The following is a 23,911-nucleotide window of genomic DNA, read 5'->3' as shown; positions in this document are numbered from 1 at the left end:
ACTAACTGGGCTGCATTCTCATGGAGGCTTGACTGGGGAAGGATTTGTTTCCAAGCTCATTTGGTGGTTGGCAGAATTTTATTTAATGACTGAAGTTTCTTGCCAGCCTACGAAGGCCGCCTTGGGTCCTAGAGACGCCTGCAGTCCCTTGATTCTCCAACACGGCCATTTACTCATCAAGCCAGCGATGAGAGTCCCTCCAACACCTGAGGCAGGTTCTATTGGTGAGAAGCAAATCACACGTCCCTCCCACACTCAAGAGAAGTACACATTAGATTGAAAGAATGTGGAGCATTGGGAGTTAGGAAACCAGGTGAATCACAGCCAGACCACTTTCTAGCTGTGTGATCTTGGGCAAGTAGCTGAATCTCTCCTAACCTCAGCTTACTTATGTATAAAATGGGCTGATTATCCTTATACATGATTTAAGATGTTTTTAACTGCAGGCAAATGAAGACCAATTACAAGTAATAAACAACAAGAGATTTATTTTCTTACAAGAGATCTGGAGATGGAGCAGTTTCAGGGTTAGTTAATTTTACTCTTCCAGGATTTCATTTTATTTTTTCTATTCACATCCAGGTGATGGTTATTATTCTCAGACTTATACCTTCATAGTTCCAACACCAATACAGTAGTTCTCAGCCTTTCACTCACATGTAAACAGCATTCAAATAAACATAAAAGGAAATTATAGCACAGAAGCTCCCAGTCACCCTTTTATTTGGGGGGGGGAGCTGTTGAGGTTTTTCAATTGTTTAACTAATAGAATGTTGCTTAGAGCAGCTTTAAGTTCACAGAGGAAATGAAGTTTCCATATACTTCCTCCCCACACTTGTTTCCCGATTTCTAACCTCTTGCCTTGGCATGGCACATTTGTTAAAATCGAAGAAATATTATTGATATATTATTAGTAACTAACATCCATAGTACATTAAGTTTGCTCTTTGATCTGCACAGTTCTGTGGATTTTGACAAATGTATAACATGTATCCACCGTTACAGTATCATACAGAATAGCTTCGCTGCCCTAAAAATCCCCCATGCTCCACCTCTTCATCTCTCTCTCCCTTCCCTCAAGCCCCTGATCTTATTACTGTCTCCACAGTTTTGCCTTTTCCAGAATGTCATACAGTTAGAATCATACAATACGTGGCTGTTCAGATTGGCTTCTTCACTTAATATGCATTGAAGTTTCCTCCATGTGTTTTTGCAGCTCAATAGCTCATTTCTTTTTATTGCTGAATAATATTCCATTGTCTAGATGTGCCACAGCTTGTTTATTCACTTTCTTTTGGGGTGATGAAAAAGCTCTGGAACTAGACAGTGGTGATGATTGCATAACATTGTGAATGTGCTAAATGTCACTGATTTGTATACTTTAAAATGATTAAAATGGTGGATTTTATATTTTATGAGTTTAGCACCAAAACAAAAACAAAAACAAAAAACAAGACAAAGGGGAGGGTTCTGGAAGCATGAGTAGGAATTAACCAGCCTCCCCGCCCTCCCCCCCCCAAAAAAACAGGGGAAACTCCCTTCCCTTGGGGCAGCTCAGGCCGCTGTTTGGGGCCGGGCAGAGGCACCCGACAGCCGGGAGGTGCACCTGCAGCTCATGTAACAAGGCCTGGGTAACCCTTAGGTGATTATCAGCTAAGCACAGAAAAGCCTTCAACAAATACCTATTGAAAGGCTGGAGACAGGAATGAGAGAAATTTCCTGCTTTTGCTGTGAAGAGTGAGACCTTTCCCTGCCCCACTGCAGCAGCAGAATAAACCCTTTCTTGCTGTGAGAATTCCTAGTGTGTCCTGGAAATCCTAAGCTGGTCTTTGCCCAGACCTGAAGAAGGCTCTCGGGAGGTGGAAGACGGGATATTGTCGCCCTCCTCTGGTCACTGAGCAGCTTTGCTTTTCTCCCTCTGGCTAAGGGGGGTACCACCGCCAGCCAGAGAGGGGCTGGCTGGCAGTCTCCCCTTGTTGAGTGGCAGGACCAGGGGCTTGAGGAGTTCAGGAGCTGAGGTTCCAGGGGTCATAAAGGTAGCACACCCTTTGCTGTCCCTCCCCTCCTCACATACACTGGGGTCCTGCCCCCTCCTTCTTCCCATGCAGCTGGCTCCTGGGTCCCAGCCTGCCCTCTCTCCCACATGGCCCTGCGGACACCCACAGCCCTCTTGCTCAGGGCTCAAAAGACAGGCTCACGCCCTTTCCATGAAAGAGGTTCATTGCTAATCCCTACCAAGGATCTGGAGAAATTACAAAGGTATAATGCTCCCCATTTATTATGCTTGATTTCCTCCTTTCGAAGGAGGTAAATTGGGCTTCTTCCCCAGCTTTCATTCCTGGGGAGGGAACTCTGAAACATCCTCCCCTCCAATCTTCCCAAACATACTAGGGCCAGAGTGACTCCTCACCAAGGGGGCTCCTCTTCCCAGGCCAGTGATAGAGATCCAACTGGGGAGAAGTGTCCCCTTTATCTCAGATGGTCTAAGTTTGTTTACGAAGGCTTAATAGGGTGCTGCCCAGTCCACCAGAACCTCCACCCTACCTCCTGGATCTGAGATGGTCTGGCCTTTTATGTAGATAAAGAGCTCTCTGCTCAAGGTGACTGGATAGGTCTTGAATAGTTTGCCCACCTAAAGGTATTTCCTTTACTAGCTGATCGCTTCACCATGAAGTACGCATAAACCATTAGAAAGATGCTCAGTCTCACAACTGATAAGGGAAATGCAAAATAAAACTGCAATGAGGTGCTATTTTTACTACCAGATTGGCAGAGATCAGAAGGTCTGGATACATTATTGTTAAAAAAAAAAAAAGTCCCATAATTCACTACGTTGGTGAGGCCCAGTCACTCATCCAGGCAGTAATGCCCCAGCCTGGTTCTATCATCCCAGATGGCAAAATGACATAGCTGGTATTTCCCCAGAGGCAGAAGGACAAATTAATTGAGGTTTCAGGCCTCCCTTTGCTGTACCAATCTGGGCTCCCAGCCAAAAAGGGTCACTATGAGCCAGGACCCCGATCATATTGTCCAGATTCAGGAATTTTTGCCCCACCAGTGGCTAGGTTTCTCTTTTACCTCCTCCCTCCTCCCTCCTTGCTTGTCTCTATGCAGGAGACTACTGAATTAGCTCAAACCCATTCAATGCCAATCAGAGAGACCCTTATTCTTAAAAGGAGCAGGTGAGCGACGTAAAGATGTGCTTTCTGGGAGATCTCTGGCTTAAAAACCCCTCCCCACCCACCTGGCTTTTTAAGCATTTACTAGAGCAGCAAGGCCCAAGTGAAATAGAACATGAACCACACATGAAGCCACATATATTATTTTAACTTTCCTAGGAGCCCAGATTAAGAAATAGTAAAAAGAAGCACATGAAATTTGTTTTGAATAATATCTTTTATTTAATCCAATATATCTAAAATATCCTTTGAGAAATATAACCAATATGAAATATTATTGAGATGATCTATTTTACACTATTTTTTCATACTAGGTGTGCAAAATCCAGTGTGTATTTTATACTTACAACACATCTTAATTCGGACTAGCTATCTTTAAAGTATTTAACAGTCACAACAGTGGCTGTGGACAGTACATAGTAGAGGCACAGGATGCCAGGCAAACATCCCTGAGAAGGGGACGAATGCACAATCACTGTTCATATATAATAATTCAACAGCTCTGTCCACTTTGAGGTCAGAGAGAAAGGGCCCTTAGGAAACAGGATATAGAATTATTGATTATTGATTGTAGCAGAGAAAAGTCAAGACCAGGCCAAGAAGAGCAGATTCACACAGGGCTGTTGCCACCACCTGACTCTGAGCAGGGGTCCCACACTAGAAGTTCTCTTCCTGGATCCATGGTCTAAGATTGGCCGGCTAAGGGAATGTAAGGGGTATTTACACTCGGGGCTGAGGGCCCCTCGAGACCAGAACTTTCAGAGGAGGAAGTGAAAAAGGATGTCACAGGGCCACACAGAGATGTGAGGAGTGCCTCACATGTGCCTCTGTCCCCAGCCAGCTGAGACTGCCTCTGACTGACTGACTAACCATTAGCTGTAATCGCACACAGAGCAGCTCTCTCCCAGGGAACATTCCACAGCAGCCGAAGGAGCAGAGACATCAGCTCATGCCAAGCCAGCCATGTAAGCAGAATCCTTCGGGCAGCACTTCCACGTGGGGATCCCAGGAAAAGATCAGTGGTTCTTAATATAGAAGGCTTCCTCGCTTCTCGAAGAGATCAAGAGATCAAGAGAGTCCAAAGGCCCGATCAAAAGAATCCAAAGGCCCTGGTTGGTCTCCGAGGGCCCCGAATTCTTAAGAATGTAATGAAGGATCAGAGAAGGGATTTGTCCCTAGAGCCCAAAGTTAGTTGTCAGATGTTACGTGCCTCCAGAAGAGACAGAGAGAGAAGATGAAAGGAACCTTGGCTAGATTGGGCTAATTGTTACGGTGGGGTAGAGGTGGTTTAAAAGCAGCTCCATTGAATTTTCTAGCACTCTTTGAAATATGGGTTTCTTGATAAGTAATGCGTACTTGAAAAAGTTTTTCTCTATGCAGTTACCCAAACATACACACACACACACACACATACTACAAATTTTTGGAATCACTGGCACTCAACAGTATTGAAGAAGTCAATCAAAGAAATGTGCTTAAATTTGGTAAGAAATGACATTCTCATGGCAGGAAAGGTTGTACAGCAATAGTAACTGACCACGTTTGCCTTCCTTGCAGATTCTGGTCCTATGTTAATACAAACTCATGCTGTTAAATAGTTCTAGAAAGGGCAGGGCCGCATGAGGTACGGGAGTTCCTCAGGCAACCATCAAACCTTCTGCAACAGGCTACGGGATGCCGTTAATAACCCAGCAGAAGGACCTGAAGACTAAACCGAATAATAGATGTTCATTTATAGAGCTTCCCTCCAGTGAAAGGGCTGTATTCAAAAGGACAAGGAAATGTGCCTGATGGGCCCCTGGGGTGGCTGTGCTCATAACAGGAGGGAGGAATTAATTTTTGAGGCCAGAAATAATTTCCAACACCCACCACACATATCCGGCAGGAAAATCCCAGCCTCGCCCAACCCTCCTTCACAATAAACCACCCGTGATGTCTTGGCCACCACCCCTTTCTGCAGACATCACATATCTCATAATCTGTATTTATTCCTCCCGGTAGAGCCAGGGCAGCGGCAGATTGAAGAGAGGAGGCGTGAGCTAAAAAAGAGGCAAAGGGTTTGCCAGCTGTTTATTGTTTGTTTATTTTTAATGGTTGTTTTATGGCCACCCATGAAAAAAAATCGATGGACTGTTGCTTTCATTTGATGAGAGATCACCGTTAACTACCCTCTTATCTAAAGCATTTTGAAAGTGGAAGAAGCTTGAAGCTCAACCCTCTGCGCCTGCTGTTTGCCGCACTGCGGGCTCCAGCTGTAGAAACACTTAGAAGCACAGAGGGTGTCAAGAACCAAACTCTGCACACTGAATAAAACAAAGCAGACAGATGAGTTTATGGCAAGGCTTTCGACCTGCAAACTGGGAAACTCAGGGCTATGAGAGCAATGAGTTCCAAATTGCTCACAGACTAAGGGATATTTATGGGATAAAAGAAGTTATTTGGCTTGTTTTCAGCTGATAGGTTGCCTAGTGGTCTTCTTTCTTATTTGGATCAGGGTAGCTGAGTCAGGGGAACAAGGAAGTCCAGAGATGGTGTGAATAGACTCGGCTCTGGGGATTGGCTGGTGTCCTCCGCTGATTTCTGAGAATAGCTGTAAATTTCTGTAAAATTAGGTTAAATTTCCTTTTATGTGCCTGTGTTGACCTTCTCCAATTTTGTCATTGACATAAGGGACTCTATTTTAGTTTGGTTCTATAGGGGTAAGATTTGGACACCCCCTAAAGAGCATATAACCCAACCTCACCCACTCAGACACCTCCCCATTCTACTGGCTAAGAAGGGAAGTGACTTCCCTGGACCCAGCTGGGGACAGTCCTGCATGATTATCGGGGAAAACAGAAGTTCAGGCTTTGACTTCTCAGGCAATCTTCATTTATTGACATGTAACTTTAAATCGTATTTAATAAAAAGCCTTGTGAAATCCAAAATGCTTAGCCAGCCAGTCCTTTTCTTGGGAAAGGTAAGAGCAAGGAGGTTAATCAATACATATTTGGATCCAGTTATAACCCCAGATCCAGGTAGGGCAAAGGTCTTTTAAGATTAAACAGATTCAATTGTGCATATTCCATTATCTTCATGATAAAATTATTCCTTTGTTTACTGACAGTTAATGAGAAGCAAGACATACCAATAAAACAGCTTGACCATTGAAACAAGTAAACCATGTTTAATATAAGGAATTGTGTTTATTCCCTTAAGGTATAACATTTTTGTTTAAGAAATTGAATTTGCTCGCTAAGGTTGTAAAATGAGCTCATTCGCTTTGAATTAATGTAATCCGCGCTCTGTCCATTGCCTGGATAGACTGCTTCAGTTTACTCTTCTGAAGCTTATAAAGGTCTAGTAAGCGAGCTGTTATTCTAGCAGTTTTAAAACCCTAAACAGGTTAAAGCTTTCACTCTTCCCTAACAAAGTCATCAATATTTTGAGTTAAATTTAATCTCGATATTTGAGTGAGCCGAAGGAAGAGTGACATGTTTTCCACAATTTCTGAATGTTACTCTTCCTACCACACTGAAGAAGTTCGAGTGTAACTAAATTTTACCCAATAGGTACATGTTAAACTTACAAACTGAATCCTATTTCACATTGTAACAGGAGTACTTGTTGTCTGGAGAAGCATCCTGATGTAAAACAGTGTGTTTATTATACTTAATTTTACCATTTTTATATTTTTAATATTTTTGCATTTCGATTGTTGCTTTTAAATTGGGGTCCGTGTCAATATTGTATTTCATTTTCCCACCCTTTCTCTGTATAAATGGGCTCTGATAATGAGTGATGATGAGTAACTACCATGTAAATAACATCAACCTCATTTCTTGGGATAACATTTTACGGTTTACACAGACTGCCTCATTTGATCGTCAGAATATCTTGTATGGTGGATTTTCCTCCCATTTTACAGATGAAAAAATGGAGGCTCTGAGAGGTTACAGGACTTGCCAAAGATAACCAGCTGGTTAAGTGATATGGTCAGGGAGCAAAGCAAGGTTTTCTACAACAAATCATGTGTCTTTCCGGCACACATGTTGTCACATTTGGGAATTGAGCTTCTCTCCTCCACAGAGGCTGTACCTGCTGATGTAACCAATGCAAGATGTTTAAAAGCTTTGAATTTCTGATCACACTTTTGTTATGGCATGTGCCTCTGGCAGCATGGCTTAGGAAATGACATTTTAACTCTGATCTACATTTCTCAAAAACATTTTCTTCTTGCAGGGTGACACTTGGGCCATCACCTGGCTAACATTTGCACATTGCTGCAGGAAATTCATTAGCTTGAAAGGAACATGATTACAGCTGTCACACTTGGAAACAGAAGATGGGGCGTTAATTATTAACAAGAGATCGCCCAAAAGATACAACATAGAGTTATCAGCAGAGCTGTTGGGCCTATCTGTTGGGATGAAAGAGCTCATTGAGCCATTTGGGGAGCATAAAAGGCACCACTCCTGCCCTGAGCATCCGCAAGATCCCTCCAGAGCCCAGGGGGAGAGAGCAACTAGCAATTCTCATTCAGTTATGATTCTCCTTATTGAAATGCATTGAGCCATTCCGAAACCTCCGAGGTGACAGATTTATGCTTGGTCAAGGCACTAGCATTTGCAATTCAAGAATTCAAGCAATCCGTTGAACATCCATGGCAGGTAAGGCTGAAAGCCACATTTTTGGGGTCCTGGTGAGGAGCAGGATGCAGGGCTGCCCATGGTACTACAATCATTCTTTGGGGAGAATCAAGAGAACACTCAAATCCCCATATTGCAAGTCAGAATGGACTTCTCTGGAAACCTGAGCAGCTCCAAGAAGAGAAGAAACAGTATCTGGAGAGCTGATTTGAGGTGAGGAGCAAAATTAACATTTCCTGAGCACCTTCTGTGTGCTAAGCATGTGCCAAGTATTCAGTATTACATAACTAAATCTTTGTAGCACAACAACGCTATGAGTTGAGTTATTACATCAACTTGGTGACTAACTTACCCAGGGTCAGATCAGTAAGGGGCAAAGCCAGATTCACACTGGGGGCCCCAGATTCAAAATAGGAATAAATAAAATCCATTCATGCCTGGCTCCTGCTGTTCCTTCTGCCACCTTCCACATACTTGTCTCTCCTAGGACACACCTCACCCCCTCACCTGTGCTGTGTACATGGGCCTGTGTCTGGAGAACTGGGGCAAAAAATTGAGTTTCTGATTCTCAGAATGACATTACGATCCTTCCGTAGCATTTATAACCCTCTCATGTTTTCCATTTTCAAAATAGACATAGGTGGTCCAGGATATGACCTGAATGCCAAGTTCACTGGTAATATCGGAATTTCTATAAGAGAAGCTCTAGAGGCAATCTTGTTGAAGGAAAGGTGGAAAGGACTAAGAGATTTTTCTTGAAACCTTTTGTGAGAGTGCTGTGACCCCTCATGCAAGTAAGATTGATCACCAAAAAATGGACATAATAACCAATAGATGATTAATAAAAATATGTACTTAGCTCATAAATGAAATTAATAAAAATGCGTAGTTAGTACATAAAAAGCAAAAGTAAACTGAGTTAAATAAAAGATCAGAAGCTGAGGAGTTTTTTTATTTTAATTTTTTTCTTACATTTCTAACCATCCATCAATTATTCCATAACAAGGCAGTATGGTATGTTGGTTGAATGCAGGCTCCAGAAGTCAGACCACATGGACTTGAATTATGGCTCCATTATTTACTGGGTCATCTTGAGCAAGTTACTTAATTTCTCTTTGCCTTAGTTTTCTCATTTATAAAATTAGGATAATAACAGTACCTTTATCGTAGTGTCGTTTTATTAAATAAAACTTGCACAGCACTTAGTGTCCAATAAATTATAAACATTCCCAATAAATGGTACTTATTATTATTATTGTTATTATTCCATGCACTGCCATCGACCTGAGGTTTTTCAGCACATGCTTTATAGATTGTTCTTCTCTTTATTAATTCTTATTTGGAACAATCTCGTAGGCAATGGCTGTTGAAGATTATGAGAAGCTAAAGATACCCCTCTAAATCATCTTCTTAGTACCTTGACCAACTTTAAATAGGTCTTGCCAAAAAAAGATGTCAGTAGCAAACAGCAAAGTATCAATAGCAGATTTAAAAATTACTTAAGGTAACAGTTATTTTCCTAAGCCTCAGAAATTAAAAATAAAAGATAGATGACAGCGTTGAACTTATGAAAAAAAAAGGTGAGAAATAATCACTAAATCTACATGTACTTTAAATGTCTCAGAGAAAGTATGTAGTTTCTCATCCACTTTGTATAGGGAGAAAATGACATATGTGAGCCATTTAAATTTACTTCGGATATCATTATACAATTCCACAGAAGCATTTAAAGAGTTAAAAAAAGGGGAACGTCAGCCCTCCCGAAATGTGCTCACGTAGAACCACTGCCTGGCTGCTGTGTTTACAGAATTTTATTTGCGTAGAAGTACTGCAGGAGCTCTGGATGATAGTGGCTCTGAAAGAAATTAGCAAAGGTACAGATGAAGGAGGGAGTCAGCAAACCTCCTCGAGTACAGAATGTGTCGACAGTGGTCAAATGCAAAGCATAAAGACAAGGAATCTTCAGATTCTCAGAGTTGGAGGTGCCATTGCCTGTGTTCATTAACTGATCTGTACTGGAACTGCCAATATGCTTTGTTCATAATCCTCCAGGCATTTAGCCATTTACGTTTGGTTATGGGTCAATTGCAATTGAAACATAATTGGCCTGAGTGGTTTTATGAGGGATAACTCCCTGATGGTGCCCAGCCACCTTCTGCATGAACACCGGGAGTACAGAGACCTCTGGGAGAATTCTCTCCTACCCTCCTTCACTCACCAGCTGCCGGCAGAGTTTGGGGTTCCTTTGATCTTCTTCACTCTGGAAGCTGTATTCCTTTCTTTGCTTCAGATATGGAGTACAGGCTCGTAACGTTGTTTTGCAAGCCTGAGAAAAAATATTACCATCTTATTGTCAAAAATATTAGAGAATTCTAGAATCTCAAGCAAAGAAGATTGCACTCTATCTGTGGTTTAGGGGCCACTGAGAGTGTGAAAGTGACTTCCAGGAAATTTGAAAACTTGAACTTTAACGGGTTGATGCTTATAAAATGACCATGTCTATAATTTGGGGGCATTGGGAAGGGCATAGCTTTATAGTTCACCATAGCTTTGTTATTATCCCATCAAAAGTGATACTGGATTCCTAAATCTCTCTCTCTCTCTCTCTCTCTCTCTCTCTCTCTCTCCTTAAAGAAGACAAGTGGTTTGGTGGAACCCTTTGCTCCTGATGGTTTTGAAACACCCAGCTCAACTCCAAAGCAATCTTGAGGTTGATTCAACCCTGTTAGGACATGTTGTCTCCCAGAATAAAACAAAAAAAATAAAACAGGGAATTGAGAAGCCAGGGACTAGAAGTCTATACTAGGTGCAGAGACAAAGGCTAAACTGGGCGTGACTAAATATCCTCATTACGTGGGCTGCTGCCCCATGGATTAAACCTGGGCCTTTCTGCCCTCCCTCTCCATTAACCAGAGCTCATCTAGCATTGCCAGGTGCTGGGATTAGGCAGGTGAGGCAGCAAATGGAAAATAGCACTCTTGCTCCGAGAGCAATTACACATTGAGGAAGCACTTTTTCCAAGATTCACATGGATATGCTGCTAAGTATTTATAATTTAATTGGCAGGAACGGAGAGTCTGGCATCTCAACTCAACAGTGCTGCATTACGACTTCCTCTGTGAATGGCACAGAGATTCCATGCAGTTGGTTGGGGAGTCATGGATTTACCTTGGCGACCTGGGGATTTCTATCCTGTAAATGGATCAGGAGGGAATCTTGAGTCTGCTTAACCTGACTGGTGAAAAACTTCTTCCATTTTCGCCCAGCAAAGGCAGCCAATTGCCCGAACAAGACAAAGGCCGAGTATCTCAGGCTGTCGCTCTCCTGTGGACCCCCCATGAACAAAACAACACATTGCAGGTCATCACCAAAAAGCTCTTGCATCCTAGAAGACCACAGCCATCTCCCTTGTTTGCATGCTACAGGGTGGGCCATCAGATCCAGTCTAAAGCACTTAGCTGGCTGGGGTGGGGGACAGAGTGGGGATGGGCTGAGTCTTCAGGGAACCTCTGCATCGCAGAAGAGAAGGATTAGACGTGGGATCATTAGTGCTGCTCCCAGCTTCCCAGCTTTCTTCTTCATTAGTTAATGTTTTGGAAATAGAATACATTTATATGGTTCAAAATTCAAAACGCCCAAAAGCATTTATTTAAAAAATGTCAGTCTCTTCCTACCACTCTCCACCTGACACCAAATTTCCCTCCCCACAAGCTAACAAAGCAAATATAAATTTTGTTATAAATTTGTCATATAAACATAAATACCTAAATTTTGTATGTATCCCTCTAGAAAATTAAGAAGGAAAAAAATACGTGTCACATAGTCCTTTCTCACATTTTCACACAAATGCAAGCATGGCATGCCACAGTTCTGCATGCACCTTAATTTTTCCATTAAACAATATATCCGGGAGCTCTGTCTATGTCAACACATAAAGGAATTTTTTTCTTTTTTTTTTTTGGCTGCATCATAACTCATTTGACACGTTCCCTGTTTATTACTCCCAGCATTTTTGCCTGGTCATCTCTCTTTACCTTTGGTCTGAGTTTCTTCCATCTGTAGTAGAAATAACAGTTATGTTTCTTCCCTGACACCTTGCCAGCTCTCCCTGCTTTTAGTCTGACTGGCTCATTCGTCCCTGAGTGCATGTCTGTGGGTTTAGTCCTTTCTTCCTCTCTAAGGTGAGTGTCTGGTCCAAGTATTTCCCTTCCCAGGTGAGGAGACCGAGGCCCAGGGCCTTTCTGTGACTTGCTATCACACCATTAGGTAACAGAAAACCAAGGCAGTAACCCCACATCCTGACTCCTGGTTCAGGCAGGGACTTGTATCAGTATTTCCTGGTCCTGTCCAGCTTCCGGTGAACCAGAGGAGACAGGGCCGAAGTGGATCTCCTTGGAGGCAAGGGGCATCTAGAATTGAGGGTCATAGAGACTTGGCAAGACTGTAGACTAATGATCATTTATTTGATAAAATATTTTAAAATATTTTTTTAGTACAAGTGACAAATACAAAAATTGCTTTAGTGTTTCATTTTCTTCTCTGTTCCGTGTGTGTGTGTGTGTGTGTGTGTGTGTGTGTGTGTGTGTGTGTGTGTCTGCAGCAGGCTAACTGGTTAGCTTGAAAGGAAGGTATCTCGAAGTCCTCACAGTTTCAGACCAAACGATGTATTAGTACATTTTTTTTACTTAGCCTGTCTGGTCACCTGGCAGTTGAGAGTGCAGGTCCTATAGTCAGAGAGCCTGGTTTCATATTCACTTATTGGCTCTGTGAACCTTGGGCAAGTTACCTAACCTGCCTATGCCTTGGTTTCCTCATCTATAAAGTGAAAATAATAATAGTGCCAACCTCATAGGGTTATTGAAGACTGTATGAGATAATCCGTGTAAATTGCCTAGCACCGTGCCTGGCACACAGTAAGAGCTCACTAGATGCTAACCATTGTTATTGTTACATTTATAAGAGAGCATTGAATACATACTGGTATTGTTGCCATCCTCATCAGTGTACATATATTCACTTCTCTATTACAATGAAAACTTGAGGAGTAGTTTTGGAATCCTAATCTTCTTTATATCTTCCATAGCCCTCAGCACGGTACTGAGTCTTTCGGTAAGATTTGTGAACAAGTAAGTGAATAACAGAGATCTTGTGCCCTGAGCAACACACTCCCCAGGGCTCACATTTCTAATCCCACTTAGACTTTCATAGCCCAGAATTTTTCTGAGCTGTCTCACTTACATCATCTAATAGAGTCCTGGTTTGAAGAGTGATGTCTATGAAGAAGGAGCCCAAACCTTTCCCCTGGCTCTTTCCCAGGATGGTGGTCAGAGTCTTCATACTCTCGTGGATGACTTCAGAACTCACGGGGTCATACAGTCCATGCACCAGCAGGTCCAGGACAATTCTCTTATACTTTCTCACCTGTTTTCAAGGTTTAAACAGTGTTAGCAGTAGCGCGGGAGTCCCTCCCATGAGTTGAAAAGCAACTCCGCTTCGAATGGTCCAATAATCTAGGGCTCGAACTAAGGGACTATGGCTTTCTTCGGGATCTGCCGCAACAACCCTCATCAAGATACAAATGCTTCTGTTGACATGACCCAACAGCCCAAGTCAGTCTTAGAAGGAGAACAGAAAGAGTGATCTGGAGCACGGCTCAAGGGTGGACAAGACTGAGCACAGCCTGTCAAGGAGAGGGGTGGACCTGGATGATCTAGGTTTCTGGGGCAGACCGGGGACCTTAACAGGGGACAAGATGACATGGTCACTGAAGTTGACAGATGATAAAGGAGGAGGTGGGGAAAACATCTTTTACTCAACAAGTATTTTCTAATAATTTTCTAAATTATTATTAGAAAATAAATTAAATTCACCAGAAAGGGTGCTGTCCAGCTGTGTGTTAATCCTTCCTGCAGTTCTTTTTCCCAAGGTTGATAATAGTGAGGTATGATGACCCTAAAATGACCCCAAATGAGTCACACCCTTAGACAATCTCCTCCCAGTAAGAGGAACCAGTGACTTGCTTCCAGCTTCTTGAATATAATGATGGTCTTGGGATGTCATTCCCATGGTTACTTAGATGATATAGGACTCCATCTTAGCAGAGAAGAGTGGGTGACACTCTCTTGCTGGCCTTGAAGAAGTGGGGAGCTGGTGTCCTCTAGGACCTGAAGGTGGCATCCAGCTAAGAGCCAGAAAGGTCCTACAACTGGAAGGAACAGAATTCTTCCAACAGCCACTTCTGCTTGGAAGAGGACCTAAGCTTCAGAAAAGAGTGCAGTCTTTCCCACACCTTGATTGCAGCCTGTGAGACCTCGAGAAGAAGACCCACCTAAGCCATACCTGGACTCCTGACCCAAGGAATCTGTGAGCTAACAAATGCTAGGTATGTGGTGATCTGATACACAGCAATAGATAACTAGTATATGAGGTACCATATCTCAGTCCTGGAGACTCAGGCCATGAGGACTGGCCAAGCGCCATCTTCCCTTCCTACCTTGTCCGGGGTCTCACAAGCTATGGTTCCCAGGCCTCTCATTGCCATGTGACGCTTTTTAGCACTGGGGTCCCGGGCTCTTTCTGCCAAGATGAAAAACACATTCTTCAGAGGCTCCCGCTTCTGAAACCTCAGTTTCCAAGAGACCTGGGTGATGAGTCAAAATGTATTATTGATTTAAGAATGTTTAGAGTCATACCAAGCCCAGCCCCAATCCCTCACTCTGAAGAAAATCCTTTGCTGCCCACTCAATTTCACGCCTTCTTTCTCCATCTAAAGATGTCTGATTTTTTGCTGGAAATATATTAGTTCGATCTACATAACGAAGAAACAGGTGGAGAGAGAGGAAAGGGGTAAAGAAAAATAAAAGCTGGTGTTGAGGCAGGAGGACCTCATGGGATGTCATTTGGGGGGATTATGGAGAGGGGTGCTCTCAGGCAGCTGAGAGTGTGACAGAGCTCAGGAGAAAGGGGGCTTTAGAAGAGTTAGCGTGAGCTGAGAATAGGGAGCTCTTCCACAGGACGAGGCTCACTGGATTCCTCCCATCTCGAAGGAAAGAGCTTCCTGGCCCCTTCCTGGCCCCTTCTTCCTCCTCCAGGTCTTCCCTATTTTTCTGCTCTACTTTGTATCTAAACACCTAAGTATAGACTAAGTATAGTCTAAGAATAGATATGTCTATACTTCCTTTCTCCAAATTCCTCTCCTCCCTTCTCTCTTGAGCCTTCTGCACTCAGGTCGATGTCCTCTGTCCCCAGTATGGCTAAATCCGAGGGTCAATGCTCAGTGCTTAGCCTCTCAACAGCATTTGACATATTAGCAAAACACATCTACAGACATTTCAGGACACCTGAAGGATGCCCCACCCCAGAATGCATGCATCTGAGCAATTAAAATTAGGAAAAGAAATGCATAAATAATGCAAATTGGGAAATGCTGTGGGGCTGATGCAGAAACGTGGACTTCAAGTACTTAAACTCGAAGTAACTGCAGGGCAAGAGATGGATTATCCTCTGTAGTGAGCATATGAGCCCTGACACCAGGAGGCTCTGGCGTTCTGCATAGCACAGGACCTGGCGACATGTACCAGAGCCAGAACCAAGGCAATGCAAGATGCAGACAAGACCCAAGGACTGGATCCGCAGCCCTATTGGGTGTTTGGGTGATTACCAGTCTCATCATTATTTTTTAATATTCATTGCAGTTCAGTCTATATTTTTATTACAATTTCATAGCAAGCTAAATTTACCCCAACTCATCTTCTTGTTATTCTATAAACATTCTCTCCATGTTAAAAGAACTATCATCGAACTTCTTTTCAGAAGAAGGAGCCTCAGAGGAGTGTGCTCAAGGCAGAACAGGGAAGCACACATTATAAAGCAGTTACTGGGAAGGGACATTCATTAGTAATATTTTGTGTCAAACCTTGGAAAAGAAAAACATCATCGATGTCCTTTTCTTCTTGGGCTGGGTGATGGGGATAGAAAGGGGCTGGCCCAGGATTCTTCTCTGTGTTCGGTCCATGGAACTAAAAAAAAAAAAGCAAAATCATCAAATGAGCTATAAACCTTCTTGGAAGCCTCATTATCATCAAGCATGTTATATACCAAGCACTGTGCCAGGTATAAAAAAGCACCATTTCTGAGGCCTCTCCTTAGGAACCTGTCACCTTGGTGAGGAGATGGAATAGTCACATAAAAAGATAAAGAGCAATTCCAGGCACCTTGGAAGGAATCACAGCACAGGGGTCAAGACAGCTGGCCCTGGTTCCTGTTCCATCCTACAATCATCGTGTAGTAGAATCACCGAAGAAATTAAATACAGATTCTGGACCCCACCCACAGAGAACTGAAGTAAAAAGTAGCCTGAAATTTTGGATTTTTTTAAAGCTCCCCCAAGAATATAAATTGGTACTGTACTTTAGAGGAGATTTTTATATTCTCTCTTATAATTTCAAAATACACATATCTTTCAGCAATTTTTCCAGCAGATCCATTGGCACATCATATGCTCGAGGATGTACACAGAAGATAGACATTGTAGCTTTGTAATGAACAATATAATGTCCTTAAATAGTTGTAATATAAATAAATCACACACATATATGTTAGAACTATCCAACTTCAGGACGACTGCCATGCAGCCATTAAAAAAGAATATTGGACAGATCAAAGTGTGCTAAAATGATCTCCAAAATATACTGATGAGTGGAAAGTGCAAATTAGTGTGTAAGTGTGCTACTATTTGTGTAAACACAAAAACGAAGGAGATAAATCTATATGTACAGTTATACTTGCATATGCATAGAACAGGGAAGAATATCCAAGAAACTTTAACAAAAATTGCCTCTGGGGTGGAAATCTGAACAACTGAGGTGGGAGGAAGACTTACTTTTTTCACACTTTTAAAAAAATATATATCCAGTTTTTACCACGTAATTTTTATCATGTAATATCCAGTAATTTTACCACATGTATATGTTATTTAAACTATATGTTACAAGTAAACGACTCTCAAAGTGATTCTGAACTTCGGCCTGAGTTGAGGTCCACCAGTATACATCAGTACTTCTTAGACTTCAATGTTCACTCAGATCATCGGAAGATCTTGTTAAAATGCAGATTCAGATTCAATGGGTCCAGAGTAGGGGCTCCGGATTCTGCCTTTCTGATGGCTCCCAGGGGACACCTGCTGGTATGTGGGTGTAAAGAGCTGGAGAGGACCGTGTCTGGAACAGCTGGTAGAGCCCACACACAGCGCACGGGAGAACCGTCCAGGAGAGGTGGAAGTGTTTTTGACACGCTGAAATTCCAGGGGGGTTCCACGAACAGGCACTGAGTCTCGTGGTAGTAGTAGTGATAACAATGAAAATAGGAGAGTGGTCAAAGATAAGGCTCCAGGAAGTAAAGGCCAGCTCTGAGGGACTTTGACCACGCGCGAGTTTAGTTGCAATTGTGTTTTGTAGATAAAAGTGAACCATTAATCTTTTTTAATTGAGGTGAAATCCACACAACACACAATTAACTATTTTAAATATTGTACGACCCCTACCTCTATTTAGTCCTAAACTTTCTCATCACTCCACAAGGAAACCCCATACCCATTAAGGAGTTACTCCCCATTCTGCCCTCCCCCCAGCCCCTGACAGCTATTAATCTGTCTCTGTGAATCTATCTATTCTAAATATTCTATGTAAATAGAATCATTCAAAATTGTGTCTTTTCATGTCTCGCTCTTTTTCTCTGCTCATAATGTCTTTGAGGTTCATCCGCGTTTGGAGCATGCATTGGCACTTCATTCCTTTTTATGCCTGGATAATATTCCATTATATGGATATACCACCCTTGTTCATCCATTCACCTGCTGATAGACACCTGGGTTGTTTTCACTTGCTGGGTATTATGGGTAGAGCTGCTATGAACACTGGTGGACAAGTATTTCTTTGAGTATCTACTTTCAGTTCTTTTGGGAATGTACCTCGGTGCAGAATAACTGAGTCATATGGTAATTCTATGTTTATCTTTTTGAGGAATCACCAAACTGTTTTCTACAGTGAATGTACCATTTTACATTTCCACCAACAGTGTGCCAGAATTCCAGTTTCTCCACATCCCCACATTGTTATTTTCTAGTTTTTAAAATTATTATTACATCCATCCGAGTGGATGTGAAGTGGTGTGTCATTGTGGGTTTGATTAGCATTTCCCCGATAGCAGCTTTTTGTGCACTTGTTGGTAATTTGTATATCTTGAAATATCTATTTAAATCTTTTGTTCATTTTATAATTGGATTGTTTATCTTTTTGAGTTGTAGAGTTCTTTATGTATTCCGGTTACTAAATCTTTATCAGATATATGGTTTTAAATATTTTCCCCATTCTGTAGGTTGTCTTTTCACTTTCTTAATATCTTTGGATGCACGGTAGTTCTGAATTTTGACGCAGTCTAGTTTATCGATTTTCAGTGTTGGTGCTCATGCTTTTAGTGTTATACCTAAAAATCCATTGCCAAATCTAGATCATAAAAATTTACTCCCTTGTTTTCTTCTAACATTTTTATAGTTTTAGTTATATTTTGGTTGTTGATCCATTTTGAATCATCTTTTGCATACAGTGTGTGTTACCAGACCAACTTCATCCAAACCATTGACTTTTATTTGTTTTGGTTTTATTTTTATTTTATTTTATTTTATTTTTAAGTAGGAGCAATGACAGGCAAGTAGCTGCAGTGATTCTCAACCCTGGCTGCTTTAAGGTCACCCGAGACCACGTCTGTGCCCCAGACCACATCTATCCTTGTCTCTAGAGGTGGGCCCAGGCAGCAGTAATGTCTAAAGCTCATCAAGTAATTCCAGTGGGCAGTCACTGAACTAGAGTACTAGTGACCGACCACTTTGGTTTGCCCAGGCCTGAGGGGTTTCCTGGGACATGGGATTTTCAGTTCTAAGACTGGGAAAGTCCAAGACAAGCAGGGACAAGCTGGCCATCCTATTGATTGTTCTTGAGACTTAAACTTATTTAAATGCAGGCAGTGGATAGAACCCAACCCTGTTAAACAGCTGTGCTTTGGCACATTGGACTGTTTGACCTGGAGGTGTACGGGGATTTGGCCTCTTCACTATCTTTGCCCCATGTGGTTTTGGTTATGCTCCCTTGGTCAGAAGACACTGGAGAAGTGCATGAAAATAATTCCTCACCCATACCCCCCACTCTCTATTTCTTCTTCATCTCTGGCCAGCAGACTTCCCCCAACCACTGCAATGAGGGACCTAAATTAAAACCCAGAAAACTGCACCCCTACGAATCAGCCAGATTTTTTTTCAGTTTGAGTAAAGGCATTCTCACATGCATTACATGAAGCCAGAGATTCTCACACACGAGCATGCAGTGGAATCACATGGAGGCCTTGTTAAAACACAGGTACCCAGACCCGACCCCCAAAGTTCTGTACATCTGAAGCGGGGCCTCACATGTGCATTTCTAACAAGCTCTCAGGTGCTGCTGGTCGGGGCCACACTTGGAGAGTCACAGTAATACCATGCCAATGCTTTCCAGAATAAAGGAATTTCAAAATTCACAGAGGCAAAACACATGGACACACACACACACACACACACACACACACACAAACCCCACCTGCTCAGAGGTTTCTTTCCTGGGTTTTCTGCACACAATCTGTTTCAACAGAACCTGCCGCTTCTCAGGCCGAACGCTCTGGGTCCAAGCTGACCGTGCCTAACAATGTGTATAGGGAGTTTAAAAGAAGCAAAGCTCCCTCAAGCTGAGGGCCCTTCGCCAAGGAGGGCACAGGCCTCATTGTAAAACAGCTGGTGTCTCTGTCCTGAAGCATAAGACAGTCGCTTGACGCTTCTTTCCATTGGGAGGAAAGCACCCCTGGTTCTCTGTTCTTTACACTTGACTTCTCTTGCAGGATCAGCAAAGCCGCTGAGGGCTGCAGCCATCTGAGACAGCCTTCTAGGCCTCAGAAGCCAAGTACTCAGGCTTGTCACTTTGTAATGACACGTCTAGAATTTAAAGTCTTGGAGGCTCTCGAGCAGGGAAAAGTAAACGAGAGCTGAGTGCTCCATGTGGAAAATAGAGCATGTGGTTAGAGACACACAGGGCTTCACCTCTTGCTCACCACCTCTGCTAGCAAACCCCTCCTCACCTCCCCACTTCCCCATCGCAAGATAAATTCTGTAATCTAGTTTGATCTCACAGGTTGTCAGGCTCATCTCAATATTGAGTGCAGGAAAAGCATTTCTCATAGTTGGCTGGACCTCCTACATCTGAATCCTCTGGAGCGCTCGTTATAAAAAAACTCCAGGCCTGTCCCATAATTATTGGATCTGAATCGGAGGGAGCATACGGCCTGAACACTGCATGTTTTTACAAGGTGCCTGGTGATGCTACATACACGCTGGCATATAAGAACCTCTGCACTGGAAATGAGATCACCCCAGAACTGACAAACACTATTAACCTGAGGCCATGCATCAGGAGAGGCCCCGAAGCCTGAGGAGTAGCTGGGGCCCACGGTAAGCCAGGGGAGAGCATCGGTCTACAGATAACAAGAGATTGAAGGCATATATTTGTGAAGCACACTGAATTTCACTTTCAAAATAAAATGAAAATCCCATCGAGCTGTACAGGCATGATTCGTGCACTCTTCTTGGGTACTATTCTTAAATTGAAAGCTTCCTTAAAAAATAAAGTAAGCTAATTCGGGATCCCAAAGACTATCACCTGGAGTTTTGTGTCTCTTGAGTTTGCAGCTTCTTAAAGGACTCCTGCCACCCACCTGCCCTCCCTCCAGCCTGCAGTGTCCTCCCTCCTCCTTTGCAACAACTGAAGTCCTTCAGACCCAACCCAAGGAAAGAAAAAGATATATTCCATCTGTCACAATACAGGATCTCAAAGGGAAACATTTTAAGTAAACTATGAATAAACACGGCTCGCGGATTCTAAGATTTCTTAGGTGTTCTAACTGCACCTCACCCCCAAACAGCTGTTCTTTGCTATGAGAATTAATTTTTTTCTAGTGGGTCGCTCTGGTCATCACAGGTGTTCTAGTCTAGTGAGGCCATGGCTGGGAGGTCACCTGGCTACCTTGAAGCCAAAGGCTTGGTCCTGCTTATAGTTTCACACATCCCTGTGCATGTTCTATAACAAATTCTTCTTCCTGTGGGAAGTGCTTCTGAGTGTGCCAGTGCCCTGTCCCCATGTTTTCCCCAACCTTCCCTCCCCCGCCGCCCCCCACCGTCCCCCGCCCCGGGCCCTTGGAGCTTGGCTGCTTTGCCACATTATCGTTCTACCAGGTCTTCCCGAACAGACATGGGTTCGAGGTGACTTAGAAGACTGTTCAGGGCTTTATGCTGAATCCTAGGTGCCTTTACAAACTTAACTCCTTCTGACTCAAAATATTAACTTTATATAATAATCCTTTTACTTATTGAAACCAAAAGGTATATATAAAAGCCATAATTATAAAACACTTTGATTCTATCTGTAAAATGAGAAAAAGCAACTATTCGATTTCTAACAATCCTTTCAACCCTGAACTTTTTAATGATAATAATAATAATAGCACCATTTCTTAGACACTTATAAATACTAGACACTATATTTACCACTTTGTATATACTGCAGGAGACGCTGTTTTAACTGACCTCCGCTTAACCAACCGGCCAGGTTAACCATGTTCTCCAAGGCCTCTGTGAACTGTACCAACCAATGTTTGTGGCTGATAGTGACTCCTGACCTCTACTCCACTAGTCCTTATATGCTTACCAGGGATCAGTTTAGGACAGCTGTACTTGACTGTTATAACGGAAATTTAAATATCACAGCAACTGATGAAATATGAGTATACAAAGAAAGGTGTTGCTATGAAAGCAAGGTTGAATGTTTCAGAAAGATTCAACAGTGGGAAGCTGTTTTTAAAAATTGCTATCTAATGAGGTGTGGACAGTAAAAGTTTTGAAAAAGTTTTAATAATCTGGAATGATTATTGGAATTAGAATGATTTTGCAGAAAGTGCCTTCCCAGATGTCTTTATATTCTCACTACACTGAAAGAAACCAAAACTAGAGCTCATAAATGAAGTACAATGTGCATGGCTTATGCGAGAAAGACAATTCACACAGCACCAACTAGTGGAAAAGGCCGTTCAAAGAAAAGGCCGTGGCCCTACATTAAAGATTGAGAAATTCTATGTTTTAAGGTAAAATAAAATATTTGACATATGTGTCATCTTTTATAAATCTCTGCTTTAACCGACTTCTCCCATTAACTCTCTAAAATCCAGTTTCACCCTCTCAAAGAAGAGGCCTTTTCTGTATTTCCTTTAATCCTCGCAACAGCCTGGCGGGGTAGGTTTAATTATGCCTGTTTTAGAGACCGGGACAGCCGGTAGAGGCAGAGGTCCGTTCCAAACTCCCAAATCTACACTTTCCGTCACTGTTACAAGATATATCCCGCTCCTAGACAGTGTCCTGTGTGCTGACACACCGTAGACACTTCAGTTTGAAGCATCAATATCTCCCCTTCCGTCCCCTCTCATCCTAAAGCTGTTTGTCGACTTAATATAATTGTCTCTAGTCCATCTATGGGTTGATACAGATCGAATTGACATAGTTTGTGAAAAGAAAAAAAAATTGTCTTGATGGTCAACATGGCCCACTTCAACTTTAGAAGAAAACGTCAACTCCCTCTGATACCAGTGGCCTGAGTGACAGTCCAGAAAGACTGGGGAGCCCCAGTGGGCGGTGGCTTCTTTCCGCAGCAGTCTGGGCTGGCCCTTACCTGCGGCTGGCTCACACGTGGTGAGGTGATGCGCTCGTGTCTGGAGCGCTGGTCGGGAGCGACTTGGAGGGAGGGGCTGTTGTTCTTGGGGTGGCAGCCAAATGGGATGACTCGGCTCAATTTTTCCAGCCCCGAATTCCTAACGCGGAAGAAGGGAAATGAGAAGGTGAAGCAAAGTGTGTTCAGGATAACGGATTAGCACTGAGTGTTGGAAAGTGAAGGAAAAAATCAAAGTTTAGATGATATTGGGGTGGAGGAGAGACTTGTCCTCTGCTACCGACAAGGTTATTCTAGATGGACACAAGCATCACTTGTGCCCTTTACCTCCCCAAACTGCGCTGAGGTGTTTTTTCCTCCCCCTTCTCTCTCGCCCCCCACCCCACCCCAGCGCTGTGCTTTCTCTTATTCTTCCCTCATTCCGAGTCTTACCCACACTTTTCTAAAGAAAGGACTGCAATTTTGAGGCTCTTCTGCACCAGATGAAACGGCTCAGCCCAGAACAGTTCCCTCGTGCAGCCACCAGATGGCAGCATCACTCAATAGACGGGTTCCGGGCGGCCTCCGCACCCAGCCGCCGCTGTAGCGTTTCCTTAGTCCTGTTAGGGCTGCATTTAATTTACGGATGGGGCACTGTGTTCCAGGCCAAGCGGCCTCATTGTGACTGATTGGTGCACCAAACACTAGAGCTTTAACTGTTGATGACCCTTCCTGCTCAATAAACACCACTGGTCCTGAAAGGACTGTTTTAAACTATCAGCAATTTAAATGATTTATTGGTAAAACAAATCAAAAACATGGGTGTGATGGTATTTGCAGAATTTGAGATCTTCCCTCCACCCATCATTCCTCCTTCCTTGGACTCTACGACCACGTGCATAAATCTACCAATAATTGTTTATTGTCTGGCCCCGTGCTGGGTAACATGGGCAATATGTGTTAAAAGGGCGGAGAAAATGACATTTCAAAGCTCTAGGAGCATATTATTATGCTAACAGATAACATTTATTGAATATTTCTATGTGCCAAACATTGGGGCAAGTAAATATTACATAGACTATCTTGTTTGATTCTTACAACAAATCTAAGGTAAGTATCTTGCCATCTTAATTTTAAGAATGGGGAAATTGAGGCAAGAGGGATGACCTTGCCAAAGGTCATACATTTAATCAGTAGCAGAGTTAGAATTCAGCCACAAGCAGGCTGATGTCAGAGTTTAGACTCTTAGACGCCGTGCTGTGCAGTGGGTGAGCGTGGGAACTCTAGGAGATAGGCGGACAAAGACGAACCAGAGGAGTGCGTCAGAACGCAAGGT

General features: G+C 42.9%; 2 protein-coding genes across 17 annotated transcripts in view; one reads left to right on the top strand and one right to left on the bottom strand.

Moving 5' to 3' along the window:
• The window catches only part of MAPK4 (mitogen-activated protein kinase 4), a 146,962-nt gene extending 142,369 nt beyond the window's left edge, over window positions 1-4,593 (top strand). For 10 of the 11 annotated variants that reach the window (XM_039841562.1, XM_039841580.1, XM_039841534.1 and 7 more), the window contains one exon: window positions 4,568-4,593. The gene's annotated coding sequence lies outside the window, so the exon portion shown is untranslated. The remainder of the gene's footprint in view (window positions 1-4,567) is intronic. The other variant, XM_039841519.1, reaches the window with a different exon arrangement.
• Window positions 4,594-8,744: 4,151 nt separating this feature from the next.
• The window catches only part of MRO (maestro), a 31,287-nt gene continuing 16,120 nt past the window's right edge, over window positions 8,745-23,911 (bottom strand). For 3 of the 6 annotated variants that reach the window (XM_039841461.1, XM_039841475.1, XM_039841470.1), the window contains exons 5-11: window positions 22,600-22,738; window positions 15,723-15,825; window positions 14,301-14,447; window positions 13,046-13,228; window positions 10,976-11,131; window positions 10,026-10,133; window positions 8,745-9,662 (exon numbers count right to left, since the gene is read on the bottom strand). In XM_039841461.1, the coding sequence (XP_039697395.1) occupies window positions 9,609-9,662; window positions 10,026-10,133; window positions 10,976-11,131; window positions 13,046-13,228; window positions 14,301-14,447; window positions 15,723-15,821 (747 nt within the window). In that variant the 5' untranslated portion in view covers window positions 15,822-15,825; window positions 22,600-22,738 and the 3' untranslated portion in view covers window positions 8,745-9,608. Of the gene's footprint in view, window positions 9,663-10,025; window positions 10,134-10,975; window positions 11,132-13,045; window positions 13,229-14,300; window positions 14,448-15,722; window positions 15,826-19,431; window positions 19,531-22,599; window positions 22,739-23,028; window positions 23,108-23,911 lie in introns of those variants that run through there. The other 3 variants (XM_039841483.1, XM_039841493.1, XM_039841504.1) reach the window with 3 other exon arrangements.

This window comes from Pteropus medius, unplaced genomic scaffold (assembly GCF_902729225.1).
Source record: "Pteropus medius unplaced genomic scaffold, Ma_sr-lr_union100, whole genome shotgun sequence".
In the NCBI taxonomy this organism is placed as follows: Eukaryota; Metazoa; Chordata; class Mammalia; order Chiroptera; family Pteropodidae; genus Pteropus; species Pteropus medius.
The sequence above is the reverse complement of the archived record's forward strand: the minus strand, read 5'-3'. Positions and strand labels throughout refer to the sequence as shown.